Source organism: Trichosurus vulpecula, chromosome 7 (genome assembly GCF_011100635.1).
Source record: "Trichosurus vulpecula isolate mTriVul1 chromosome 7, mTriVul1.pri, whole genome shotgun sequence".
Taxonomy (NCBI): domain Eukaryota; kingdom Metazoa; phylum Chordata; class Mammalia; order Diprotodontia; family Phalangeridae; genus Trichosurus; species Trichosurus vulpecula.
In genome coordinates this window covers 170,224,704-170,248,926 of record NC_050579.1, presented here as the reverse complement: position 1 = coordinate 170,248,926, position 24,223 = coordinate 170,224,704, and the positions used below count along the sequence as shown (strand labels likewise).

General features: G+C 36.4%; 1 protein-coding gene across 1 annotated transcript; it reads right to left on the bottom strand.

The window, feature by feature from the left end:
• Positions 1-381: 381 nt before the first annotated feature.
• Positions 382-20,315, bottom strand: CCNC (cyclin C). Its single transcript, XM_036767773.1, has 12 exons — positions 19,872-20,315; positions 16,673-16,779; positions 14,547-14,631; positions 14,240-14,309; positions 12,789-12,840; positions 10,645-10,700; positions 9,604-9,639; positions 8,811-8,902; positions 8,032-8,099; positions 4,911-4,990; positions 3,895-4,013; positions 382-1,625 (listed from the first exon to the last, which is right to left on the bottom strand). Exons 1-12 carry the CDS (start codon positions 20,285-20,287, stop codon positions 1,571-1,573), a joined length of 1,236 nt encoding a protein of 411 aa, XP_036623668.1. The 5' UTR covers positions 20,288-20,315; the 3' UTR covers positions 382-1,570.
• Between the last annotated feature and the right edge of the window lie 3,908 nt (positions 20,316-24,223).

The window sequence follows — 24,223 nt, the reverse complement described above, 5'->3', positions numbered from 1 at the left end:
TGTGTGGCCTATGTTGAATTGCTTGCCCGCTCAAGGAGGGTGGGTGGGGAGGGAAGAAGGGAGAGAATTTGGAACCCAAAGTTCTAAAAAGAAATGCTCAAAAAAAAGTTGTTTTTACATGCAACTTGGAAATTACATAGGCAATGGGGTATAGAAATGTATCTTGCCCTACCAGAAAGTAAGGGGAAAAGGGATAAGCTAGGGGGGTGGGGGGGAGAAGTGGGGTGACAGAAGAAAGGGCAGAAATGGGGATAAAATTTATAACTCAAAACTCAAAATCTTGTAGAAATCAATGTTGAAAACTAAAATATTAAATATTAAGTAAATAATAAAAATAAGAAACAGGCAGATTTACAAAGAATATAAAATTCAACACTCACACAGAAGCTGAAGAACTTGCTTTTATTGTTCTGCAAATTTATACTAGGAAGTCAACATTTAATTTTATAATCCATTGACCATAAACTGTTTATAAAATGTTAAAATCCTTAAGTTGTACATTAATGTCCTATGTACCACCCTCCTTCAAGTCTGAAGAAAATTATTATTGAGTTCTATAGTGAGCAGTCTCACTGACACTTTCTCTGAAGTCTTACACTTAGCTTAGAGTTAATAATGGCCAGTATCAAACTGGCTTGAAACCTGATTGTGTTCCTGGCTCAGGAAAACCTATTGTAAGTAACTTAAATCCTTAGTGAAAAACAAAAAACAAATGAATTAACTTCCCACATAAAGATAAAATGAACTTTTACAAATTTTGTCCAGATTATGGTGGGTTTTCTCAACTATTGTTTTACTTCCAAAATACCTGATTATTACTTGCAAATAATTTACATACAGATTTTTAAAAAAGTGTTCCCAGCATTCAAAATGGTTAAGGAAATCACATAACATTAAAAAACTGTGAAAGTACACTGTACATATTGCACCTTTCTGCAAAGCTGGGTAACTATTTCCCAGATCAAGAAACTATTTGAATAAAGTATGTCTTATATGTATGGGTACTTAATTTTTTCCCCTGAAAATGGCAATGAAACTAGCAAAATCAGGATTTAATGGATTTCATTCTTTAAGAATTGTTTTTAATAATTTAAGAAGAAAACCCTCAGGTATTGAATAGTTAATGCACAACCTTCTTTCAAAGACTAAAAAGATTCTTAAATTGTGCACCACGTTTCCTGGTTACTTTAAGCTTTCCCTTCCTTAATCCCAAATTTAATAACTGTAATTTTAAACTAAATGCAAACAAGAATACCCTCTTGAAATAGCTATTTAATTTGAAGTATCTATCTGTAGCTACCTGTCTGTACTTTAATTAACTTACAGAAATGTCTGCAATGAAAAGGGTCTTAATTTTTTCTAGAGCCAAAGTGAACAAAAAACTTAAAAGAAAGCAATTTAAACTATTTTGCAAAAATAAAAACAGTTCCCAAAATGCTTGACAGAAACAAGCTATTCATTCTCATTTGTGTTCCACTGAAGACATTATTGAAACCCGTTCATTTCTTTAGCACAGCAAAAACACATTGTCTTATTCCAAAAAGTCCATTGTGAAGGTCCTCGGAATGGTTTAAGACTGGCTGTAGCTAGAATTTTGACTTCCATTTGGACCCTGTTCTCCTTCACTGTTCAAGAAGAGAGAAAAAGATTTTAAAAAATTAAAAGTAAAACAGCTTGATAAATCCATTTTTTTTTAATAAAAGCTATTGTTGCTATAACCCTACAAGACAATTTTATGCATAATTATTTAAAAATTTAGGCAGCCAATTTTTGGTCTCAGGTTTTTATCTATAAGACAACTTATGGACAGATCAAGAAATGAAAATTAACTTTTGGTTTCATCATGGTAGGTGTATCCATCGAATATGGAATAGATCTGTCCTGGAAAAAGTCTTCTTACAAGTTCATTTTTGTCTATCAAAACTTAATTCCCACAAACCAACAGTACAAAAAACAAGATGTGAGTTTCTACAGACAAATGTATTGGTCTAGAGACATAATCAAATCACATTTAATAATGAGGGAAAATTTTTATAAATTACAAGAAAAAAAGTACTGAAAACTCATTGTTTTTCCCCCAATAGTCAAAATGAAAACATTGCAAATATCAGAAACTGTGGTGGAAGGGCTACTGCCTTGCTCATGACCATCTTGATGCTTAAAAGGCCCTATTTTTAGTGGAATGTGATTCAATTTAATTTTGTAATAAATGAACCTAACCGATAGCTGTTTGATGGTTTCTTTTTTGGACAGTTCCTTGTATTAAGGACTTGGAAAACTATCATTTAATGTGACAAAATATCATTTTAATTGGTTTCTGGTTAACTGACACAAAACAGATGTAATTTCTTTACTTTTTTCTGCTGTTTGACCTTACTTAGCTGTATTGGTTTCTTATTTACATTACACAATCTTTTTTTCCTAGGACTACACCAATTGACCTACACCACCATTTATGATGTATTCCCAGCCTTTTGTAAGGAGTGATGATGTTTTACTGAATTGGGAAAACCAGCAGTATTTCAAACACATTTAGCTAAATCATCTTCAAGATTCCATTTAACTGACCATTTTTATTTCATCATCACATTAATGATGCATTGCTATTAGGAATTTCTAATCATAGTATCATTGCCCTAGTCATTTCCTGGCCTACCCATGGGTGGGGGGGTCTTTACAATTTTTGCCTCAAAGGTGACGCATCTTAAATTATAGGCTAAGTCAAACCATCACAGTTTTAAGGGAGGTAGTCTGTCCTCAGTTTCAGATAAGTCACTTAGATTTACTAGATGGCAAGCGATACTCTTAAGGATGAACAATGTTTTTGGCAAAACTAATTTGGTCACATTACATTTCAAAAGCAGGGGGAAAAAACTGGTATTCAACTAAGACTTGTCTTACTATTACATCTGAAGTAGGTTAGGTTTTGAAAAGCTCTCTGTAGCCCTGGGATTTTTAGAATGGTATGCCAGTAAGGGTTATTGTTATTCCAGAAAAATATCAAGCAATTTGGGGCTATGAATAGCCCCAAAGAATAAGGGAATACAAATAATGTCACATGCATTCAAGACTATCATTATCTCCAATTTAGAAATGCATTAAATGATACGAAAAAAAAGTGGTGCTCTTGTCTTTAAAGTTATTTTTTTTCTAGCACAGCAGGATATTTATAATTCAATTCAGTTTTTAAGTGCCTACTAGGCAGCACTGTGTAAGGTAGACACAAAGTGTAAGTAAGCTTGGTTGCTGACTTTATGTAACATACATTTTCAGTAGAGGACATGCTACATATACACATAATTATAGTATAAAATAATACATAAGTGCATCAGAATGGTGCAAGCAAAGTGTTATGTGAAATACAACACAGGAATTTCAGAAAGTTTCCCAAAGCAAGTTATTTTTTGATTGGGTTTGAAAGGCTGAACTGAAGTTGGGTAAGAGAAGTAGGTAGAGTTGCATTCCAAGCACAGGAAAATGAGCAGAGGCATGATACTGGAAGGTATATGAAGAGAACAAAGGAAATCCAGTTTGGCTAGGATGTGCAGGGGACAAGATAGTATAGATCCAATATATCACAGGACTACTAACAAATCCTTTAAACCTAAAATTTAGATCAAATTAACCCCTGGATTTTAAATACCTGCTAAGTTCAAAATGATATATCTTGAAGGTTATCTACAATATCACTATCATGTCTATAGTGAAATTTATTTAAAGATATTATTGAAGTGAGTTTTAAAAAAACATTTCTTACAAATCACTTATATAGGGGAAATTTTTAAAATTAAAAATAAATAGCAACTCAACTGTTCAATATAATCTACCATAATTATAATGTTGTATGTAATGGGTTATATGAAATGAAACCAGTGATTAAATTCCACAACATACCTGTTTGGAGGTGGTTTTGGTTTAGGCATCTTACTAAGGATAGTGGCCATCTCTTTTCTTTCATCAAAATTCTTCCACTGCTCATACAATTTTAAAATAACCCTGATTATTTCCAAAATCTGAAAAAAAAAATTCCAAGACAGATTACTCAGTAGCTACAGCATAGACTTCTATTGTGTAATGAGAACACACAACATAAAACCTGTGCATTTGTCAGAACACAGTAAAAAGTGCAATGTGCTTGTTATTGAGATGAAATGTCAGAATGAGGGTCAGCAAACCTTAATACATTTGAGAAGTTTCTCTTAACCACACGTTGACAGGTTACTTCTTCTTTCCCCCAAGAATATACTACAGAATTTACTTCTTGCCACCTCCATCTATTTAAGTCCTCAATCTACCAGAAAAGGTGCTGTACTTTTTTTACTGTAGTCCTTTTGGTCTTAAACCAAATGGTCTCAAATAGAAAACAGAGATATAACCAAGAAGGCTCTGACTTCATCTCTTAACAACTCTTAAAGTTCATCAACCTAAAGCTTCATATTAGTTGTCATTCTCGCCTGAATGACTAATCCTTAACACAGCGTTATAAATTCTTTTGGTTCTGCCGCCCACCCATACTTCTAATGCAGTAGGTCTAACAGGGGAACAGGATACAATTTAAGTATAGCAGCTATCTGGAAGTATCACTCATTCATGCAGAAATATAAAATATTCAAGAATATACCTATATATATTTATGCGCGCGCGCGCACTAGATACAAGTCAAAATTGTCTCCAACCAGAAATACTGGCACCCCATCATATTTAGCCCTAAGCCAAAAAGGGCAATTATTACATTAACAGAATCAACAATAATTTTTTTGTGTGTGCTAAAGTTCTGTTTCTCAAAGGTTTTAATTAATAATCTTTAAGCAAAGTCGTTTCAAAAAGATAATGGCTCAATATGCTAAGTAAATAAAACATTAATCTTAGAAAGTTCAAGTCAGCAAACGGGAGGGAACACTAAAGAATACCTTCTCCATATCAACAGAAAGCTCTGCAAACCACTGTCGAGCATCCTTCTGTTGTACAACACAGGCTACATGTAGGCAAGCTGGAAAAGAGGGTGAGAAAGATTTCTTAAAAAACTGCACACACAAAAACCACATACTCTTACAACTACAGATGAGGTTATTTTCATTTATACTTTCTAATAATATCTCTCAAAAATAAACACATATAAGTGTCCCATCTCCCCTTCTAAACAGACATATTAATTACTCCATACATTCGATCTAATAGAGCTATCATTACAATATAGATTATTAAGCCAACCTAAGGGAACAGTAAAGGCCAAAGTCTTACTCCTCTGTACTATATCCATGGCGTCTTTGTCAAAAGAGCAACACTGAAGAATAAAATGGAATATAAGGTACCTAACCACCCCAGAGCAATATAGTACAGATGGCAGTCAGTTGCTATTGTACTCAGAGGGTGACTTATCTAATGGAATGGCCTTCGTCTAATAGTTAGGAAATCAATCTTGCAATCTGTTTTAGATACATTAATCAGCAAAAATGTTCCCTTTAACTTCTTCTAAGTTGTAAAAAACAAACCTTTCTACATGAGCATCACATAATGAACACTAATAGAATTTAGTGTTGTAACAAATAAAAAATAAAAATTCAGGAGATAGGAGGGCTCAAAGACAAACTTTACTGACTTCATAATTTTGTCTAGGGCTGGTTATAGCTATGACTAAATTTTGATGCTCTGACCTCATCCAAGCACCTCAAGGACAAATCCCTGGTCTGGAGGGGCCCAGATGCCTGCCAGAGTAAAAGGGAAGGGAATAATCATTTAAATAGTGCTTTCTATGTGCCAGGTACTATGCTAAGTGTTTTTTTAAACAAATATCTCATATTTGATCCTTATAACAACCTGGGGAGGTAGGTACTATTATCATCCCTATTTACACATGAAGAAACTAAGGCAAACAGAGATTAAGTGACTTGCCCAACATCACACAGCTAGTATGTAACTTAAGGCTGGATGTGAACTTAGTCTAGAAAGACTCAACACCCAATACTCTTCACTGCACCAACGACCTCCAGAGGCCTTAATCAAGGGAGACAGACAACTAAGTAACAAGGTGATTCATTCATTGCTTAATGTACAGATGAATAAAGAAAAGGGAAGAAGGCTAGAAGGGTTGGGAATAGAAGACATTCCTCAGGCCAAATCTGGGGAGCGGTTAACTAAATGGAACGATGTGATCTTGTATCAAATTTGGCTTAAGGAGCTTGTCCTGTGAAGGGCAACAACTTTGATCAAATGTTTAAAACTTAATGGATTAAAAAAATCAAACCAATTGTTGGAGGGGAAATAGACACACTAACAAATTATTCCTCAAGCTGTGAGATGGTCCTACAACCCTGGAAACCAATTTGGAATTATGTCTCAAAAAGTTACTAAGTTGTGCTAACACTACCAGTAGGCTTGTACTTTCCCAAAGAGCTCAAAGATTTTTAAGAAAAGGACTAACATATACAAACAAATTTATAGCAGCTTTTTGTTATAGCAAGGAACTGAAAAATAAGGAGATACTTATGAATTGGGAAATGACTAAAAAAACTGTGGTATATAAATGTAACTGAATTTTATTGCATTCTAAGAAATGAAGAAAGGGACAGTTGCAGAGAAACAGATTAGACTTGTATGAAATGATACAGAGTGAAGTGTGCAGAATCAGGAGAAAAATTTATATGATTACAAAGAAGAAAGAAAGACAAGAAAAACAACTTAGACTCAAGAACTCTAATCAATGCAACAACTAAACCATGACTTAAGAGGACTGATGACAAAGCAAGCTTCTCACTTTCTGAAGAATTGATGAACTCAAGATGCAGAATTAAACGTACATATTTGGACAAAACCAATGTGGGAATCTGTTTTGTAACAAGAGCAATGTTTTTCTTCCCACCTCCACCCCCCATTTTGGGGGAAGGTGAGATGGGTGGGAGAGAGAGAGAAATTGATGGTTTATTAAAAGAAAGAGGGTCATCAAAACATTTTTTTTTAAAATTCATCGAGGACTGAGCCAAGATGAAAAACTAAGAGGAAGCAATATATAGCCAACTCCCTCCACAACTAGTCCAGCAACAATCTTAAGAATACCAAACTGGTTGGTGATTAAAAATCAAAGGAGAAATTCCAGTGGGTCATCTTTCCAGCCTAAGATCACAATTCAACTGACAAGCAAGTGCTTCAGGCCCAGGCAGGCAGCACAAAATCCCCCACTAAACCAGCAACAACATGGGGCTGACCAGAGTAGGTTAATGTGAAAAGACAAAGAAAAAGAACAATTATGATGCTAGGGATGCCTAAGATCCAAACTCAGAAGAGGAGATTAGCTTCCAAACACCTATGAGTAAAGCCTCAAAGAAAAGCACAGGTTGGCCACAAGATCAGCCATAATTCCTAGAAGGAATGATAAAAGAATTGTAATGATTCCATGAGATAAGAAATATTAAAATAAAGTCAAAAGACTGAAGAAAATAAAAACTGGCCTGCAAATAGGTCAAGAGAGATAATTTAATAACTGGACTCCCTGAAAGTCATGACCAAAAAAAAAAAAGGCTAGACATCACATTTTAAGAAATCATGAAAGAAAACTGCCCAAATATCTTAAAACCAGGAGGCAAACGGCAAACAGACCTTACCAATCACCTTCTGAAACAATCTCCAAGATGAATGGAAACCCCAAGGAATGCCACAGCCAAAACTCAAAGCTTCTAGGTCTAAAAAGTTTTTTTGCACGCAGACAGAAAAGAGTTTAGTCAGGCCCACATATGATTCAGTAGCTACTATGAAGAAGTGAAAAGCACAATATTCCAAAAAGCAAAAAACTGAGTATAATCCTACAGCAGAAAAAAAATGGATCTTAAATGAAATAGAGATCTTTCAAGCATTCCTGATAAAGCTGAGCAGACTGTGTAGAAACTCTGAAATGCAAACATGGGAATAAAGAGGAACATTAAAAGTAAACATGAGTGAGTAATCATAAAGAACTGAACAAGGATGAATGATTTGCATTCTAATATGTGAAATTTGTCATACAATATAAATGGGTTCACCATGTCTACTCTTACATACCTAAAGCTATCATGAAAGGAGGATACAGCAGGCAAAGATCCGTTCTGTAGGTATCATTGACTATCCTCCTATACAAACAAAAATCATAGTTATTACTGAAAAGAGAAATACAACATATGGTTTGTACATTTCCTTTCAGGGAGGACTTTATTTTCATCTTCCTATACAAAACTAAGTATCTTTTCTAAATGAAGCTTCGGACAGAAGATGGACATTGGAGTTACAGAGATAAGTAAACAAAAAGTTATTTCAATGGTATTTTTAAATTAATTAAATTTAGGTCCAGGTAAAAGTTTTTTTTTAAAACAACAAAAGACAGAATTTTAAAAAATACACTATATATGTATGTGTGTGTATATATGTGTAGTTTTCCAATTTTCAAAAACACTAAGAAATCAAATAGGGAAATTTAAAAATAATTATTATACAGTATATTTGAATATGTTTTGGATATAAGTCTAAAAATGTTCTGATTATCTTACAGGCAATTTTTGTTTTATAATATTGAAAAGGTAGTTATATATTTAATAAGAACAATTAACACATATTAACAGATAATTAAAATTACTTCTCTTTTTAGGATGGCTATTTAAATACTAGTAAAGTTCAACTCAATAGCTATAATATATTGTAACTGAAGAAATACTGAGGAATTTCACCCATATAAGAACATTTTGCTAGCTTTGTAAAAAACAAACAAAACACAAAATCTTCACATAGGCTGTTAACCTTCCTATCTAATCATATGTTACACTATTGATAACTTCTGTTCTAATTACCATGCAAGGGGAAGCAACATGTCTTCTTGGCCCATGTCCTGCACATACTGGAGCAAAGGTCTATAAGGATGATACACTATCAAGCAACAATCCTAGAAACAGTTCGAAAAATATGTGTATGTATAGTCAGATTTATTACAACATAGAAACATACTAAAACCCACTTGAATCCTAAATTTTTAAAAATGAATTTGGGATTTCTCTAAGTCATGTTTGCTTCCCTTTTAGTCTAAAAATAAGAGTATGTCAGCCCTAAGCTCTGCTTTAATAAGTGAAGGTAGTACTCTCTCTGGGATATACCTTGGTAAATCGGTTGGCAGCCAGTCAGCATCCATTCCCTTAGAGACTCAAAGTGTCACATCTGCAACACACTAAAACCTCTTATTAGCCTATTAAGCCATAATTCCCAACTGAAGGAACAGAATTCTGCCAAGACATAATCTATCTTTAAATGACACCACACATATACTCAGAATTGTGCAAATAATTTCAGTGGTTTAATGTCTTCACTGGTTTGCTTTTCATTCTTTTACTGTCAATGAAAATAGTACAAAAAATTGACCTAGCTTATCTTACCAATACAAATGAAGAGCATTTTGTAGTCTCCAGAGACACTGTGGATTGCATTGCTATCAGGCCACTCATAACTACCTCTGCTACCACAAATCATTTGGGGGCTTTATAAGAGCCACCTGCATGTACCTCTCTCTTAAAATTCAGGTTCCTTATCACTTTGGTTTTGAAACTTAATTTTTAATTCTTTTGTTACTAGGGGAAAAATATAAGCACTTACCATTAGTTCTAAAAGGTAGAATTCACATTCTAATATCTGTTTAAAAAAATAGGATTTTATCAAATTTTCACAAGATCACAAATTAGATATAACATGTCTACTTCATCTTTAGTAACAGCATATGGACATATTGTATTTTATTGCATGATACTGAAAGAAAATGAGAAGAAATAAAATATTACTTTAATGTGATTATGCTTTCTTATGAAATACGTTTGTCCTATAGGTCTTTTTGTTTCATACTTTAAAAATATGTTATATGTAGGACTTCAGATATTCCCAATAACATGTGTCCTCAAGGTATCCTGAAATGCTACAGTCCTTAAGCTAACTCATTATTATAAATTGACAATTAGCAATGTTTCAAATGTTATACTCTAAAATTATAAAAGGAAATACTAAAAATGAAACGGAAAGGAACCAGGTAATAACTTAACTCCTAAACATCCATGATTTCATCAGTGTATGATTTCCTCCACTAGTGCAAAACACATCCAGGGAAGCCAATCTTTATGAGCTGCTGCAGCCAAAAAACTCCATCACCTGATAGCTACTAATTTTCTGGTAATATTTAGCTAGGCTTATTTTTGGTAACAGATAAACACTTCAGTGATAGGTGTGTACTCAAAAATTTTCAAGTTCTGCAGGACCTGCAAGTACTTATACTCTAATTACATACTTTAGAAAACTTAGAGTGAGATCTATGCCACGAAGAGGCACTTGGCAGGTGAAATCTATAGAGAACGTGTGAATCTTGCTCAAGAGCTAAAAAGATGGCTAGAAAGACAAATTCACAATAATCCATTGTATTAAGACAATGAATATGGAAAAAAATTACAAAAGTATTCACAAGGCTAACTATTGTCATGAAAGTTTTTATATGTTAGAAACTCTCCAACTTTAACTCTGACTTCTATAGTCATAATTTCTAGTTTTACATTTCTTAGAACTTGTCTTTCTACGAGAAAGATAAAGTTATTCCAACACTAGTGGTTTCAATATGATTCTGATATGTGGTCTTATTTTATATGGTATACTTACATGGTTCATCCTATAAGGGAATTCCTTTGGAAAGGCATATGAAAATCTAGTTTTTACTGCAGAAAACAAACAAACACCAACTTAAACTGGGATAGTATTAAATAAAAATTGAACCAAAAGTTCTTTAAGACACTGGAATGTGGAGAGGCATTTCAGAGCAAAAAGAGCTAAATGGTCCAGTCCACTTGTGCCTGGGAGGAGAATTAAACTCAATTTCTGTATCATGCAAATTCATAAATAATATAGACTTCATGAAATTCAAAGATTTAATTAAGGCTCCAAATGTTAATTTCCTTCAAATTTATGGTATTCTATTTTTGGATCACGGTAGCAACTTCTACAGGGATTCTTCATGTAACATTCTGCTTGAAATTCATGGTAAATTAAGAATCCTTCATATAATTATTGTAATGGACCTTAGGCAAATGGCTTAACTCTCTGGGTCACAGTTCTTTCATCTGTGAAACACTGGAATCAAACGAGATGATCTTTGAGCTCTAAAATTCTAAAACTTGAGTATCCAATGATTTAGAATGAATGAAAATACTCTGAATATTTATATTTTTACTGATAACTATAACATTCCTACTGGTTATCAATCATTACTGAATATTTCTTTTAGGCAAAATTACCCAACATTAGAGATTCAAGACCTCTTGTTTGGGTATGGGAAATGAGACTAGGAAATGTACACTTCACCATTTTGCCATTAAATTATAATGGTTCATACAATATTCTAAATGATAATGCAGTATTATTAAAGTAAAAGTAATATTTTTCCTTGTAAATATTATATTTCATTATAAAACTTCCCAATCTTCAATAATGCTACTCAAAAATTTTATAACTTTAGTTTCTGGTATTAGAAATATAAACATTACTGATTTTATAGCCCAAAGTGCTATTAATATTTTAAAATTAGGATTTTCCCAGACGATCGTCCAATGCTTTGGTAACATATGAAACAGATGTTGAAGAGCCAAGCAATTGTCTGACATTTCAAAATTCTGCTGCTAAACTAAGTAGCTAATCATCTGCCTAACGATGAAATCAAAATTAGTCTCATAACTTCCACTCATTGGTCCTAGTTCTGCAATTCAGAGATAAACAGAATAAACCTAAGCTTTCTTCTACAGTATCTCATAATAATAATATTCACATATAACAGCTACCATTTATGTAGCATCATAACCATGTGCCAGGCACTGTGCTACATGCTTTACAAATATCTCATTTGATTCTCACAGCAACCCTGAGAAGTAGGTGCTATAAGCTACCTCTTAAGCCTTCTTCAGGCTAAACACCACCAGTTTTTTGAAATGATTCTCAGATGACTTAGTAAATAGTTCCATCATTATCCTGACTGCATTCCTTAGCACAAACTCCATTTCACTGTTCTTTCTAAAATGTGCCCAGGATACAACAGACATGGTGTGACCAAGGGAGAGGAAAGAGGGACTATCATTTCCAACAAGATGGTTACTATTACATCTATTAATGTCATTTAAGGTAATGTTTTTTGGAGGTTAAATCAAACAAAGCTTCTTTTTAAATAGATTTTGAAGGTAAAGAAATGATCCTAAAACACAGAGATTAGTTGGCTAGTGGGGCTTCCAAAAAAATCTTTTCTGTTTCTCCTTGTGGAGAGCAGAGAGGCAAGAGCCAGTTTGACCTCAGACCAAAAGGCTAAGTAATTAGTAAATAAAAATAGTATACCACATCCTTAAAGAAAAATGCAAGCTGATTAGGTATTAGGAGGTAATAAAATGCATTTCAGTTAAATAAGATTTATGAACCATGCCTTCTCTTAAATTACATGTATAATTTCTTTGAATTGATTTTTGTTGGACCTAAAATTTTGATTCCTTAATTTTTATCTTGTTCAATTCAACCGAAAGCATTGTCACTAAGATAACACTAAAACTAACACTTTGTTTGAAAAACAAAAACAAACCCATTAAATTTTTTAAATTTATCAATGGCTAAAAACAAAACTACTTCCTTGTAAATGTGGGAGACTTACAGTAACTCATCAATATCTCCAAACCTTAATGTGTGACAGTGCCCCATAAAATGAAGAATGATTAGATCCTCTAAGTGTTTCTTGAGAAGTAGCTTCTTGGGAGATTTTTTTTTGTACTTACATACAGAAGTAGCAGCAGAAATCAACCTTGTATTTGAAACTACTCCAAATTCCTTTAAGAAAAAAAAAAAAGGAGTTAAGGATACCATGTCCTTAGTCAAAATGATCAGTACATGGGTATTTCAGGTCTGATACCGACTATTTTTTCATTTTCTACCAGATGTAGATATACTGTTCTTATTTATTTTTTCCTATTTTGAGCTTTGAAGTGGTTATCATGAACCTTCACATGGCATTCATTATCTGTACTTATAGTGAGTTAAATATAATTCAAAGAAAAACTATACAGTATTTAATAGTGGCTAAAGATAGAAATAAAGATGAAAACCATGCTTTTTTACATATAATTGCAATGTTTTTTTAACAAACAGCAAGGCTAATCTATCTCAATTTCTGCGAAAACTTAACAATTTTATTATTCTTGGTTGAAATAAATATACAATGTCTCCTATCCAATTGAAATGGGATCGAGTAACTTAATAAGTATTATTTAATAATGATATTTGAGAAACTTTAAAGAGTATTTTATAAATTCAATCTCAAATGATTTTACAGTTATTATCTCCTCCAAACTGATGAAACGTATAAAAGTGCCTTGTCCAAGATAACCCAGGCTCTATTTCCAGGGCTGTCATCGGGTAGATTATGGTTCCCATTTCATGTTCTTTAAATAATTTAAGAATAAAACTAAATATGCAATCCAAATTCAACAAGGGCCTAAATACCTCAATGCTACTTCACAAATCCATACCATGTATATCATCACACTCTATTCTCAAATGAACTTCATGAAGCTCTACTATTCACATAGTGACCAGATAGTACACTACTTCGATAATTTACTGAATATAATGGCCAGTATACCTGACTCCAGCAGAACAGGACAAGGCAGAAACATCTGATCATTCTAATTCACAGAAGACTGTGCTTATACAAGTACCAGAAACTACGTTTTGAGAAATTATCTCATGGAAGAGTAGAAGAAAGGACCAAGATAATCTTTTTATCATACTCGCCGTAATATGAACATACATCCATAAAGTAAAGAAAGACTACTATGATTAAATCTAAAAGACTATATTTTTAGCTTAATTATCAAAATAAAATAATGAAAATGGCCATTTTAAAAAGTCATATAACAAAAGATGTTTAATAAATATAAATAAAAATCCTCAAGTGATAGTATGAGATAGTACACAGGGTTATGAAAAAATTCCACCATGGTCTTTCACATTGGAGGTAAAGTTCCATGTTAGTGAGTTCTGAAGACCTGGAAAATAACGTCTTTTCTTTTTCATTAAATAACTATGTCAAAGGGCTATAAAGTAAAGAGGAGATACACTTCACATAGCTTCTCCCTAAATTAGTAAACCTAACCAAAAAGCTATAAAACTCAAAATATTTTGTTATAGTTCAAATGATTTACTAACATAAAATTAAAATACTTCATACCTCTACTTTGGATGCCAAAAATACGCATGTAGGTGCCATTAATACAGGATCTATACTTTTCAAGGAATATCTAAAAATGTCAATCAGAGATATTTATTATTCATAGAAAAGCATATGTACTATAAAACTAACCAGACTTCTATGCTAGGAAAAAAGTCAAGGGACTTATTTCAGAAATGTAACATTATTTTATATTAAAGCTCAACAGCATTAAATAATGTCTAAAGGTGATTAAAAAAGAACCCCTTATTAATCTATGTAAAAAAAAAAAGTTCTATCATCATAGTAAAAAAATAAATAGTCCTACCTGGCATAGAACCTTTTGAAATAGACTGTAGCAGTGGCAATAACTTGCTGTCTTAATTTAAGATGCTCACCTAATGCTTGAATAACTTTAAGAAAAAATTAAAAAAAAATAACAATTATAACATGATAATGACAAAACACATTAAAAATGACTGAAAAGAGGTTTTAGCTACAATCATTTTCAATACAAAGAGAATGCTTATGCTTCCTAGAGTGCTCTGCTTTCAACAAAACAGAGCAACAGTGATCACAGCAGTACATAAAAGTTCTATATTAAACTTAACTTATAAAAACTAGGCCAATCAATCACCCTCAAAGTACTTTGGCTTGTTGATCCTTTACAATGAAAACAACTACAAGAGCCTGGAGGAATTTAATGTTTTCACACTGCATTCACAATTACAAATATAATTAATAACAACTGTATTTAACTTCAAGGTTTATAAGGTGCTTCTTCCAACTATGAGGAAGGTGTGTGAACACTGTTATCCTCATTTTACAGATAAGAAACGTAGCCTAAGAGGGGGTTAGTGATTTGCCCAAGTCATATACCTAAGGTTGGAGCCAGAATTTGAACCTGGGTTTCCTGACTTCACTACAACTTCTATATTATATGAAAAACAGAAGCAGCTACTGTGAAGAAACTGTTTTAAGCTAAAAATCATGAAAATAATAATGTGATTTTTTTTAAATTCATAGATACTGGTATTCTAGAAATCATACTTATTTTGTCTACTGAGAGGGGATGGGGGACCAAAGGAAACTCTCAGTTGCTCCATAACAACATATTTTTCAGCTAGTCAACAAAACACCCTGGTGGCTCTTATGAAGTCTCTAAGTAATACACATATTTGTGTATATGTATGCACATATGCACTAGTCGAGAGAAGATAAAGAAAAAGCAAGTAAAAAAGGCAAGTGACATTATATATTCTGGGAAGATAAAAGAATCAGATGTAGCGCTCTTCTAGAACACAGAGCATGCTAGTAGGACAGGGCAAGACCACTGATTTGACCTGCCTTGTCTGAGTACCCAGATTAGCTCATAATGCCTAGGACAGGTCCAGCCCAAACAGTGTTTCACATTCAGTTGCATTACCTATAACTGTATTAAGAGGTACTGATGGGTATAAAGCCCCAGAGCTGGGTCTGCATGACACCTCAGAGGCAAGAAGTAGGTAGGCAAAGAGGAAGCAGTGAGGAAGGACTCAGTGAGAATCAGGCCAGAATCCTTTCTGACACTTTAAGGTAAGGTTGTCAACCCATTTTTTTGCCCACATATGCCATTTTCCTCACCTTTTATCTTTTTTTTTTTTAAAGAAAAAAGGATTTAGATAATTTCTGGTGAGAATTGACACCTTTGAAATAGCAAATCCAGAGCTCAAATCTGGCTCTAGACTTACATCCTTCATTATGGCAGCTAGTAGGAAAGTAGAGAGCCAACACTGAGATTATCTAGATTATCTATTCCAAAGGTCACCAGTTGTCTCTTGTAATCAGTGAAGGATGAGAAGGCAGCAGCTTTGGCTGAATCACGACAATTAAGAGTTGCTGGACACAGAACACCAAAGACATATTTCGTATTGTAGAAATAAAATTAAAGCTCCCCATCTAGTACTGTAACACAAAATGCCATAGGTAAGAATTCTGGAGACAAATTTTTTGATATTATGTGGTAATTTTTTTAAAAAAAGCTTTCAAATCAACCCAGCAAGCTTTTAACATATACCACACAGCCACAGCGTAACATTAGTCTTAATGAATTTCCTGTTTTGGAAAGCTTTCACATAGGAACAACTCCACTTTGCTATCTATATTTAGGAGTCTAGGTATACTATAAATATGACACAAGATTCTGCTAACAAAATCCATAGGTTGAGAATTGCTCCACAAGGATAAGCCATTTAAAGATTGTCTTTGAAGTATTGGTTACAAAACAAAACAACAAAAAAAAACCCTACCTCAATTTAGAAAACTTTAAAACTATGAAAAGTACTAGAAACATATTATAAATATGTGAATAAAAATTCTAAGTATGGCCCGAAATGGCTACGTAAAGAAATATTAATTCAGATATGATCAACTTTATCATTCAGACAAAACTGAAAATAAAATAATTTTTTTTACCATTTGTAAAAAATATCTGCAGTTTCCAATACTCTTCTTCTGAGAGAAACTTTAAGTCCTTCTGGCGTTCCTTCAGTAGGTCTTGTTTATCCAAAATCCATTGTAAACTAGAAAACAAGACGTTAAAATGTGCTATTGAACTTCTACTAAGGCAGTAAAAATAACATTTTGATTACAGATTGCCAGCATTTTCTGAAGCACACTTTGTGTGCAAGAAGCATTCTCAGAAGAGAAAATACTTTTCTCAAACATCTTAAAACTTGGACATTCCAAAACATTCTGATTAATAAGGGAAATGTTACCTATTCTCGATAATCTTTATCTCATCCCATTTCTTCAACTACTTATATTTAACTGTAGTATGATTAAGTCCTGTTCCCAATCCTAAGACTTCGCACCCTGCCCCTTAAAGATCCTCAATCACAGATAGAGGAAAAAGTTTTTATTTTTTTTTAGCGCTCATCAGAGTAGCATAGATTTAGAGCTGAAAGGAACCTCAGAAATTTTTATGTTCAATCTTCTCATTTTATAAACGAGGAAACTGAGACGACTCATGGTATTAAGTGACTTAGAAAAGACCACACAAGTAACAAGTTGGTGGAACTTGGATCTGACTCCAAATCTAACACAATGTCTTTCAATCAAAAAGCTGGGGCTCTGGGAAGAATATGGTTACATCTCTCTCTCTCTCTGTCTCTGTCTCTGTATACATACATACATACATACATACATACATACATACATACATATATGAAACTGAGAATGCCTTGAGAGCTGTAGCTTGATATTTAACAAACCTTTAACACATTTTAAAAGAATTTATAACATTGCATATTCTGCTTGATTTACTGTCTGAAATACAGCTCACAGAAATACAAACATCTAAACCAGTTTTCTTCTGTTAACTTGTCGAATACAGCACCACTATTTTTTAATAGCTACTCTGCAAGCTCTGCACTTGAGATAAGTAGTCACTTTCCATTAAAAAAAAACCTACCACTTATTATCTTTTCTTCAGTCATGTCTGACTCTTCAGGTTCCCTCTGAGGTTTTCTTTCTTGGCAAAGATATTGGAGTGGTTTGCCATTTCCTTTTCCAGCTCATTTTACAGATGAGGAAACTGAGGCAAACAGGGTTAAGTGACTTGCCCAGGGTCATACAACTAGTAAGTATATGAGGTCTTCCTGACTTTAGGCCCTGCCCTCTATCCACTGTGCCACCTAGCTGCCCCAACAACTTTGCAAGCTCTGCATTTGACAAGTAGTCACTTTCCATTAAAAAAAAACCCCAACAACTTATTCCTTCATGTCTTTCATACACTATTAATATATGCAAGAGCACTGTTTTTCTCTGGCAACTGATTGCTTTATTGTATATGGTACCAACTAGCTCTTGAAAGTTGATCTAAGGAAAAACAAAAAAGCCAAAGTCTATCTACAAGACCTCACTTCTCTATAACCTACACTTGGAAAATGTTTATTCATTCCTTAGAAAAGTATTTCAGTGAACAAAAGATGATGTGATTTTAAAGTTACTTAATCAGACTCAGAAATTCTGTAGTACATTCACTGCCACAGAATGGCTTTATATGAAAAAGTTAAGGATATATTTTGCAAACAAGTTTTCCAAAATTCCTGTTCAATTCTTTATGATGCAGGGGCTAAACTAGAGGGAAGGGCTTTGAGTAATAATACTGGTGATCAAAGTTAAAGTGATGAATAAGTACATCAACTCCAACATTAAAAACTAGTGAGATGTCATATTTCTGGAGACCTAGATAATTTTTGTCCACCCAAATTTGGTTTTCTAACTTACAGAAAAGGAAAAATTGTTTCTCTCATTTGCTTTCTCATAATTACTTGATCACCAATGTATTACTAAAAAAGGGCAGAACATAAAACAGGAACATATCTATATATAGACGTCTAAATGTATATAGGCCGGGATGTGTGTGTGTATACGTATATGTTAAAGTATATATACGGATGGGCTGGTCTGCCTAGAACAACACAATTACAGAGATCCTTTTGAAAAGGATACTTAATCATACATAAAAGCTGGTTTTTAATTCTTTTAATTCTTGCTCAGTCACATACTGGATGTGTGGCCCTACGCAAGTTACTTAAAGTCTTAGCTGAAGCATCCTCATCTGTCAAAAGGGGTAATGCTTGCCATGGGGAGTGGGGTGGGGTGGGAGGGTGTGTAATTAATCAACATGAAATAAACATGTATGGAAATCCTGGTGTACAAACTCCCTCCAAAGATACAGTTAAATGCCAGTATTTAGTAAGCTTTGAAAATTGCCTGGGGTCACTGAGAAACTGTTTCCTACATAGGTAGTTTGCCTGATGGAAGAACTTGAACCCAGGTTTTCCAGATTTCAAAGCTAGCCCTCTATCCTCTAAAGCTGCCTCTCAATACGTGTCCATCAGAAGAAGCAATCCTCGCCTCCCAGGATGGCTGTGGGGCACAGGAGATAATGTATGTAAATCCCTTTGTAAACAGCAAAGGGCTACCCCAACGTGGGGTGTCCCCCGGCATCTAGGGAGACAAAAGATCTCAGCACAAAAGTGCAGCCGATGGAGGTGTCGCAGGAAGCAGTTGTCTCAGTAATAGTTTTCAGGAAAGAACTACTGACCGAGCAGGCACAAGGAGACCCTCCTCGAGGCCACTTAATATTCCTCGGGATGGCAGAGGGATGACAAAAGGCCGCGACTTCAATCCCAAGGAGGTATCCCTGGGCAGGCTGGGCCATGGACCCCATGTAATGGCCCCTCACGCATGGGGTCCCCCCATCCTCCTCCCCTTTCCCTAACAAGACCTTAGTCCCGGGTTGGCCGTCTGCTCTGATCCCTCCGCTCCCCACCCTGGGCCGGACTCCTCCTCCGCCCTCCCTCCCCGCCGCTCCTTCACCTTTCCTGCCTCCTACACCTCAACTCCCCCGGGTCTGGATGCAGCCACCTCCGCCGGTCCTCAGCCAGGGCCAGGGAGAAGAGAAAAGGCACAGGACGAAGGAAAACCCTGCGCCGTCTCCAGGGTACCCCCCCCCAACCCCGCCTCCCACCCCAGTCCCGGCCCCTGCCCCGAGGGACGCGGACGAGGCTGGGGGTCCGGACGGCTGGAGGAGCCGGAGGAGCCGCAGGCCCGTGCCCGGCGCAGAACAGAGCCCGTCCGGTAAAGGAAAAAGGGATCCACTTACTAGTGGGAGCTCTGCCAGAAGTTCCCTGCCATGGAGAGCGGCTTCCCCGAGGTGAAGAGCACCAGGCGACCGAGCGACCATAGACCCCGCCAGCGCCCGGCCGGCCGGCCCCGCTCCGCTCGGCTCCGCGGCGGCGGCGGCGGCGGCGGGAGCGAAAGGAAGCGGAGAGCACCCGTCCTCCTCGGGGCCGCCCGGCAACACACCGCCGCACAAAGCCGTTCCCACAGACACAAGTTCCGGTCCGGCCGGGCGACTCTGGAGCTAGAGCCGAAGAGGGAGAGACGAGGGGGCGGGGCCGGCGGAGAAGGTGCCCGAGCTCTCGTGGGCCGAGCCGTGAGGGCAGGTCTCGCGGGAAGCTTGCAAGCGACCGCCGCTGGAGCCGCCGAAGCTAGCAGCCACTGCGCAGGCGTCCCCATCCTGGGTCTTTCCTTCACCTACTTCCCCGTCCTGGCGCTCACTTTAGCGCGTGCGCTTGCGCTCCGCTCACTTCCTTGACATTGTGCATGTGGTAGCGGTACCAAAGGTATGGGCAGTGGCGACGTGCGGAGCGGAGCGAAGCGAAGGAGGGTTTGGGTGCCCTGGCCATGCTGCTTGAAATAGCATTTCACAGGACTGGAGTAAGGGAGAGGGAAGGCGGCCTTGTACGCAGTGCCAAACAAGACTAAGATAGTCAAGGACTCTTATCATCCGCCACCCCAGCCCCCCCTTCCATGTTGATTATTAGGACAATGAATTCACAGGTTAATGGATTTAAACTTGGAAGGCACCTCGGAGGTCATGTTATCGAACTTTCCCATCCCTACCCTCCCTCCTCATTTGTCAAATGGGAAAATTGAGACCCAGCAAGGTTAAGAGACTTGACCAAAGTCATATAGCTATTCAGTAGAAGAGTTAGGATTCAAACTTGGATCCTCTGATTGCAAATCCAGCACCAAGTTTTACCACGCGACCACTGTCACCCTCAGTTCAATTCAACAAGCACTCACTGTGCCCTCGGGCATTGCGAAAAGTGCGGAACAGCTCGGAAGAGAGCTTAGTTCTTTTGGGGAGCTTGTGGGGGAGTCTAGTCAGTCAACAAACATTTATCAAACCCGTATTCCGTCACAGACCGTGTTAAGTACTGGTGATGCAAAGAAAGGCAAACGTTTGGGACCCTGCCCTCCAGGAGCTCGTTCTAATGGGGGAGACAACATACAAATAACTATATACATACAAGACAGAGCTCATTTTACTCATGAGGAGACAAGAAAGCCGGATTAAGCGACTGGTCCAGGATCACACAGCTAGAAAGTGTCTGAGGTCACGTTTGAGTCTTTCTGACTCCATGCCCCACACACTACTAGTAGCCACCTAGTTGCCCGATGTCAAATTGAAGCAATGTCAAAAGGAAGGGTCTGGTGTGGAATGGTGGGGAAGGGGAGGATGAGGAAGGCCTTCAGCAGAAGGTGGGGTTAGAGTCGAGTGTTGAAGGAATCAAGGAAAACAAGGAGGCAAAGGTTCTGGAGAGTATTCTTGGGCACGGGGAATAGCCAGTACTAGAGCACTTAACAGGGAGATGGGAAGAACAGCAAATAGACCAACGCAGCTGGATCTTAGAGTGCCAGGAAAGTAGAATTAGGAAGACAAAGGAAGTCAGGAAGGGCTCAGTGACAGAAATAAAAAGAAAGGAAGGAAAGGCTGATCAGGAGGAAAGATGAGTTCTGTTTTGGATATGTTGAGTTTGAAGTGCCTGTAGGATATCCTGGTGGAAACATCCAATGGGTAGTTGGCGATGCCCATGGGAATGGAACTCGGAAGAGAATGAGGGCTGTATATGTGGGTTTGAGTGTCCCTTTCTTAGAGATAATAATTGAACCCATGATGTCATTGCTTGGAGGCAGAGACTATCTTTTGCCTCTTTTTGTGTGGCAGGGGCCATCTCCAGTCATCCTGATCTACGTCTTACCACTGAAACCCAGATGGTTTCGGAGGAGAAAGTGAGACTGGTGACTTTGCACAGCCCTCCCTCACTTAAATCCAATTCACTTTCAAGTCATGGCATCACCTTCCTGATGTCATGGTCCTTTTTGAGAACAAAGGACAAACAACGGTCCCCAGTACTTATCACAGTGCCTGGCACATAGTAGGAACTTAATAGATGTTTATTGATTGATTATTAAGCTCATTGAGAGTTTAGGGAGAAAGGAAGGGCCAAGATTCACCTTTGGTATCCCCAGCATAAGGGCAGGTTACAGGTGATGATCCCACAAAAGAGACTGAAAAAGAGTTGTCACAGATAGGAGAACTAGGAAAAAGCAGTGTCACAAAAACCCAGGGAAGAGAGAGTATCCTGGAGTAGGGTTATCAACACTGTCAAAAAATGCAAAGAACTCAAGAAAGATGAGAACAGAGGAAAAACACCCCAAAACATTGGATTTGGTAAATATAGGATCATTGGCAAGCTTGAAGAAAGACATGAATGAAATGCCCCTAATATTCATTTTAGTTAAAATTGCTCTAGGGGTAGTCTGAGTTTGATTAAACATAAGTTCTTAGCCAACTATGATTTTTTTCTGCATCTTCATGGCCCTTGAGACAAACAAAATGTAATTTTGAAGCAATACAATGATTCTGATTTTATTTCTTCAGTTTCCAAAGTGACTGGACAGAGGAAGAAACACACATGGTGTCATTTGAATTCTCTCTGCTACTTTTAAAACATGTGGACCTACCAGTGCCAGGCTTATTGTTAGTGTTCTTAATTCGATTAAACAGATTGTCTTAAATAGTTCTTTTTTTTAATGTTCTTTAGTAGGAAGCCTTTTTAATGTCTTCAGTATATGACATCCTACATTCCTGCTATCAGTGACATAATTTAATACTATATTATACCTCACCCTTTTTGACACAAGGGCCTACACTCTCTTGATAGGTCCAAATTGTTTGGAGAATAATTTCCGATAAGTGAAGGGAGGGCAGAGGTCTACATAGCAGCATTTCCTAAACTCAGTTCCATGGAACTTGGAGGCAATCAGAAGTCATTGGAGTTTATTGAGTAGGTAGGAGAGGGTAACTTGGTCAGACCTTTAGGAGATTTATTTCAGCAGCTGAACAGAGAATATATTGGAGAGGTGGGAAACTTGAGGCAGGAAGACCAAAAGTTTCCCAAAGGAAAAAAAATTTTCTTCTACATAACAGACACCAAATAAAATGAGCGTTTCCGTAATCATAGTGTAAGAGAAGAGTATTGTATATGAAACTGTGGATTTCTTATGCACAGCTTGCTTTTCTTTTATATAATAACACATATAAAATATAAATAATGTATGTTTCATATATAATAAGTTCATGTAAGCTGTCCTACTTGTCTGTGACTCAGAAAGAGTTATAATGACAGATAACAAACTTGTCTGCTTTTCTGTGATTTCCAAAGAAAGCCTTTGTGTAGAATCATTGGGATTAGTAGAAATCCATTGGGCAGCCAGGTGGTGCAGTGGATAGAGCAGTGAGCCTGGCATTAGGAAGACCTGAATTCACTTCCACCCTCACACCAGCTGTGTGACCCTCAGCAAGTCACTTATTCCTGTTTGTCTGAGTTTCCTCATCTGTAAAATGAGCTGGAGAAGGAAATGGCAAACCACTCTAGTATTTTTGCCAAGAAAATCCTAAATGGGGTTATGAAGAGCTGGACATAACTGAACAACAATAAAAGAAATCCATCACTTGATAAAAAGTTGTCTTATTCTTGATCTAAAATGGTCCCTGTTATTGGACTGTAAGTCACTTAACACCTCTGTCTTTGTTGCATCTTTGTTCCCCATTGCCTATTATAGTACCTTACAATACTAAGCACTTAATAAATATTTGTTTAATTACATTTGATCAGAAGAGACTTCATGATTCTCACCTCTTAATCTTGATAGACTTCCCTGGATGCCTAATTGACCATTGAGCACCTACTCAGCATTCCTCCTCATTTAGTTATTAAGCACTGAAAGGATATCTGACAAGCAGAGTACCAGCAGTTATTACAAGCTAAGCACATTTTTGCAATCTCAAATTCTTTAATATTCAAAGTTCTGATTGGCTTCTTGGGAAATATTGGATTTACAATACAACTTTTTTGTTCTTCAGAAATGTTTAAGGAAGGTAGAAGATCTTATTCTATCCACGGTTGCTGTTATTCTTCAGGATATGACCCCAATATGCCTATTCATCCTAATAATACTTGTTGACTGACTTGGCTTCAACTTTACCTTGTACTTTTTCACCATATAAACCCTCTGGTTCATCCAGCACATCTCTGAAAGTGCTCAATAATGTTTGTTGGGTGCACAATCAATTTATTAGTTGTTGGTCTGTCTCAGGAAAAT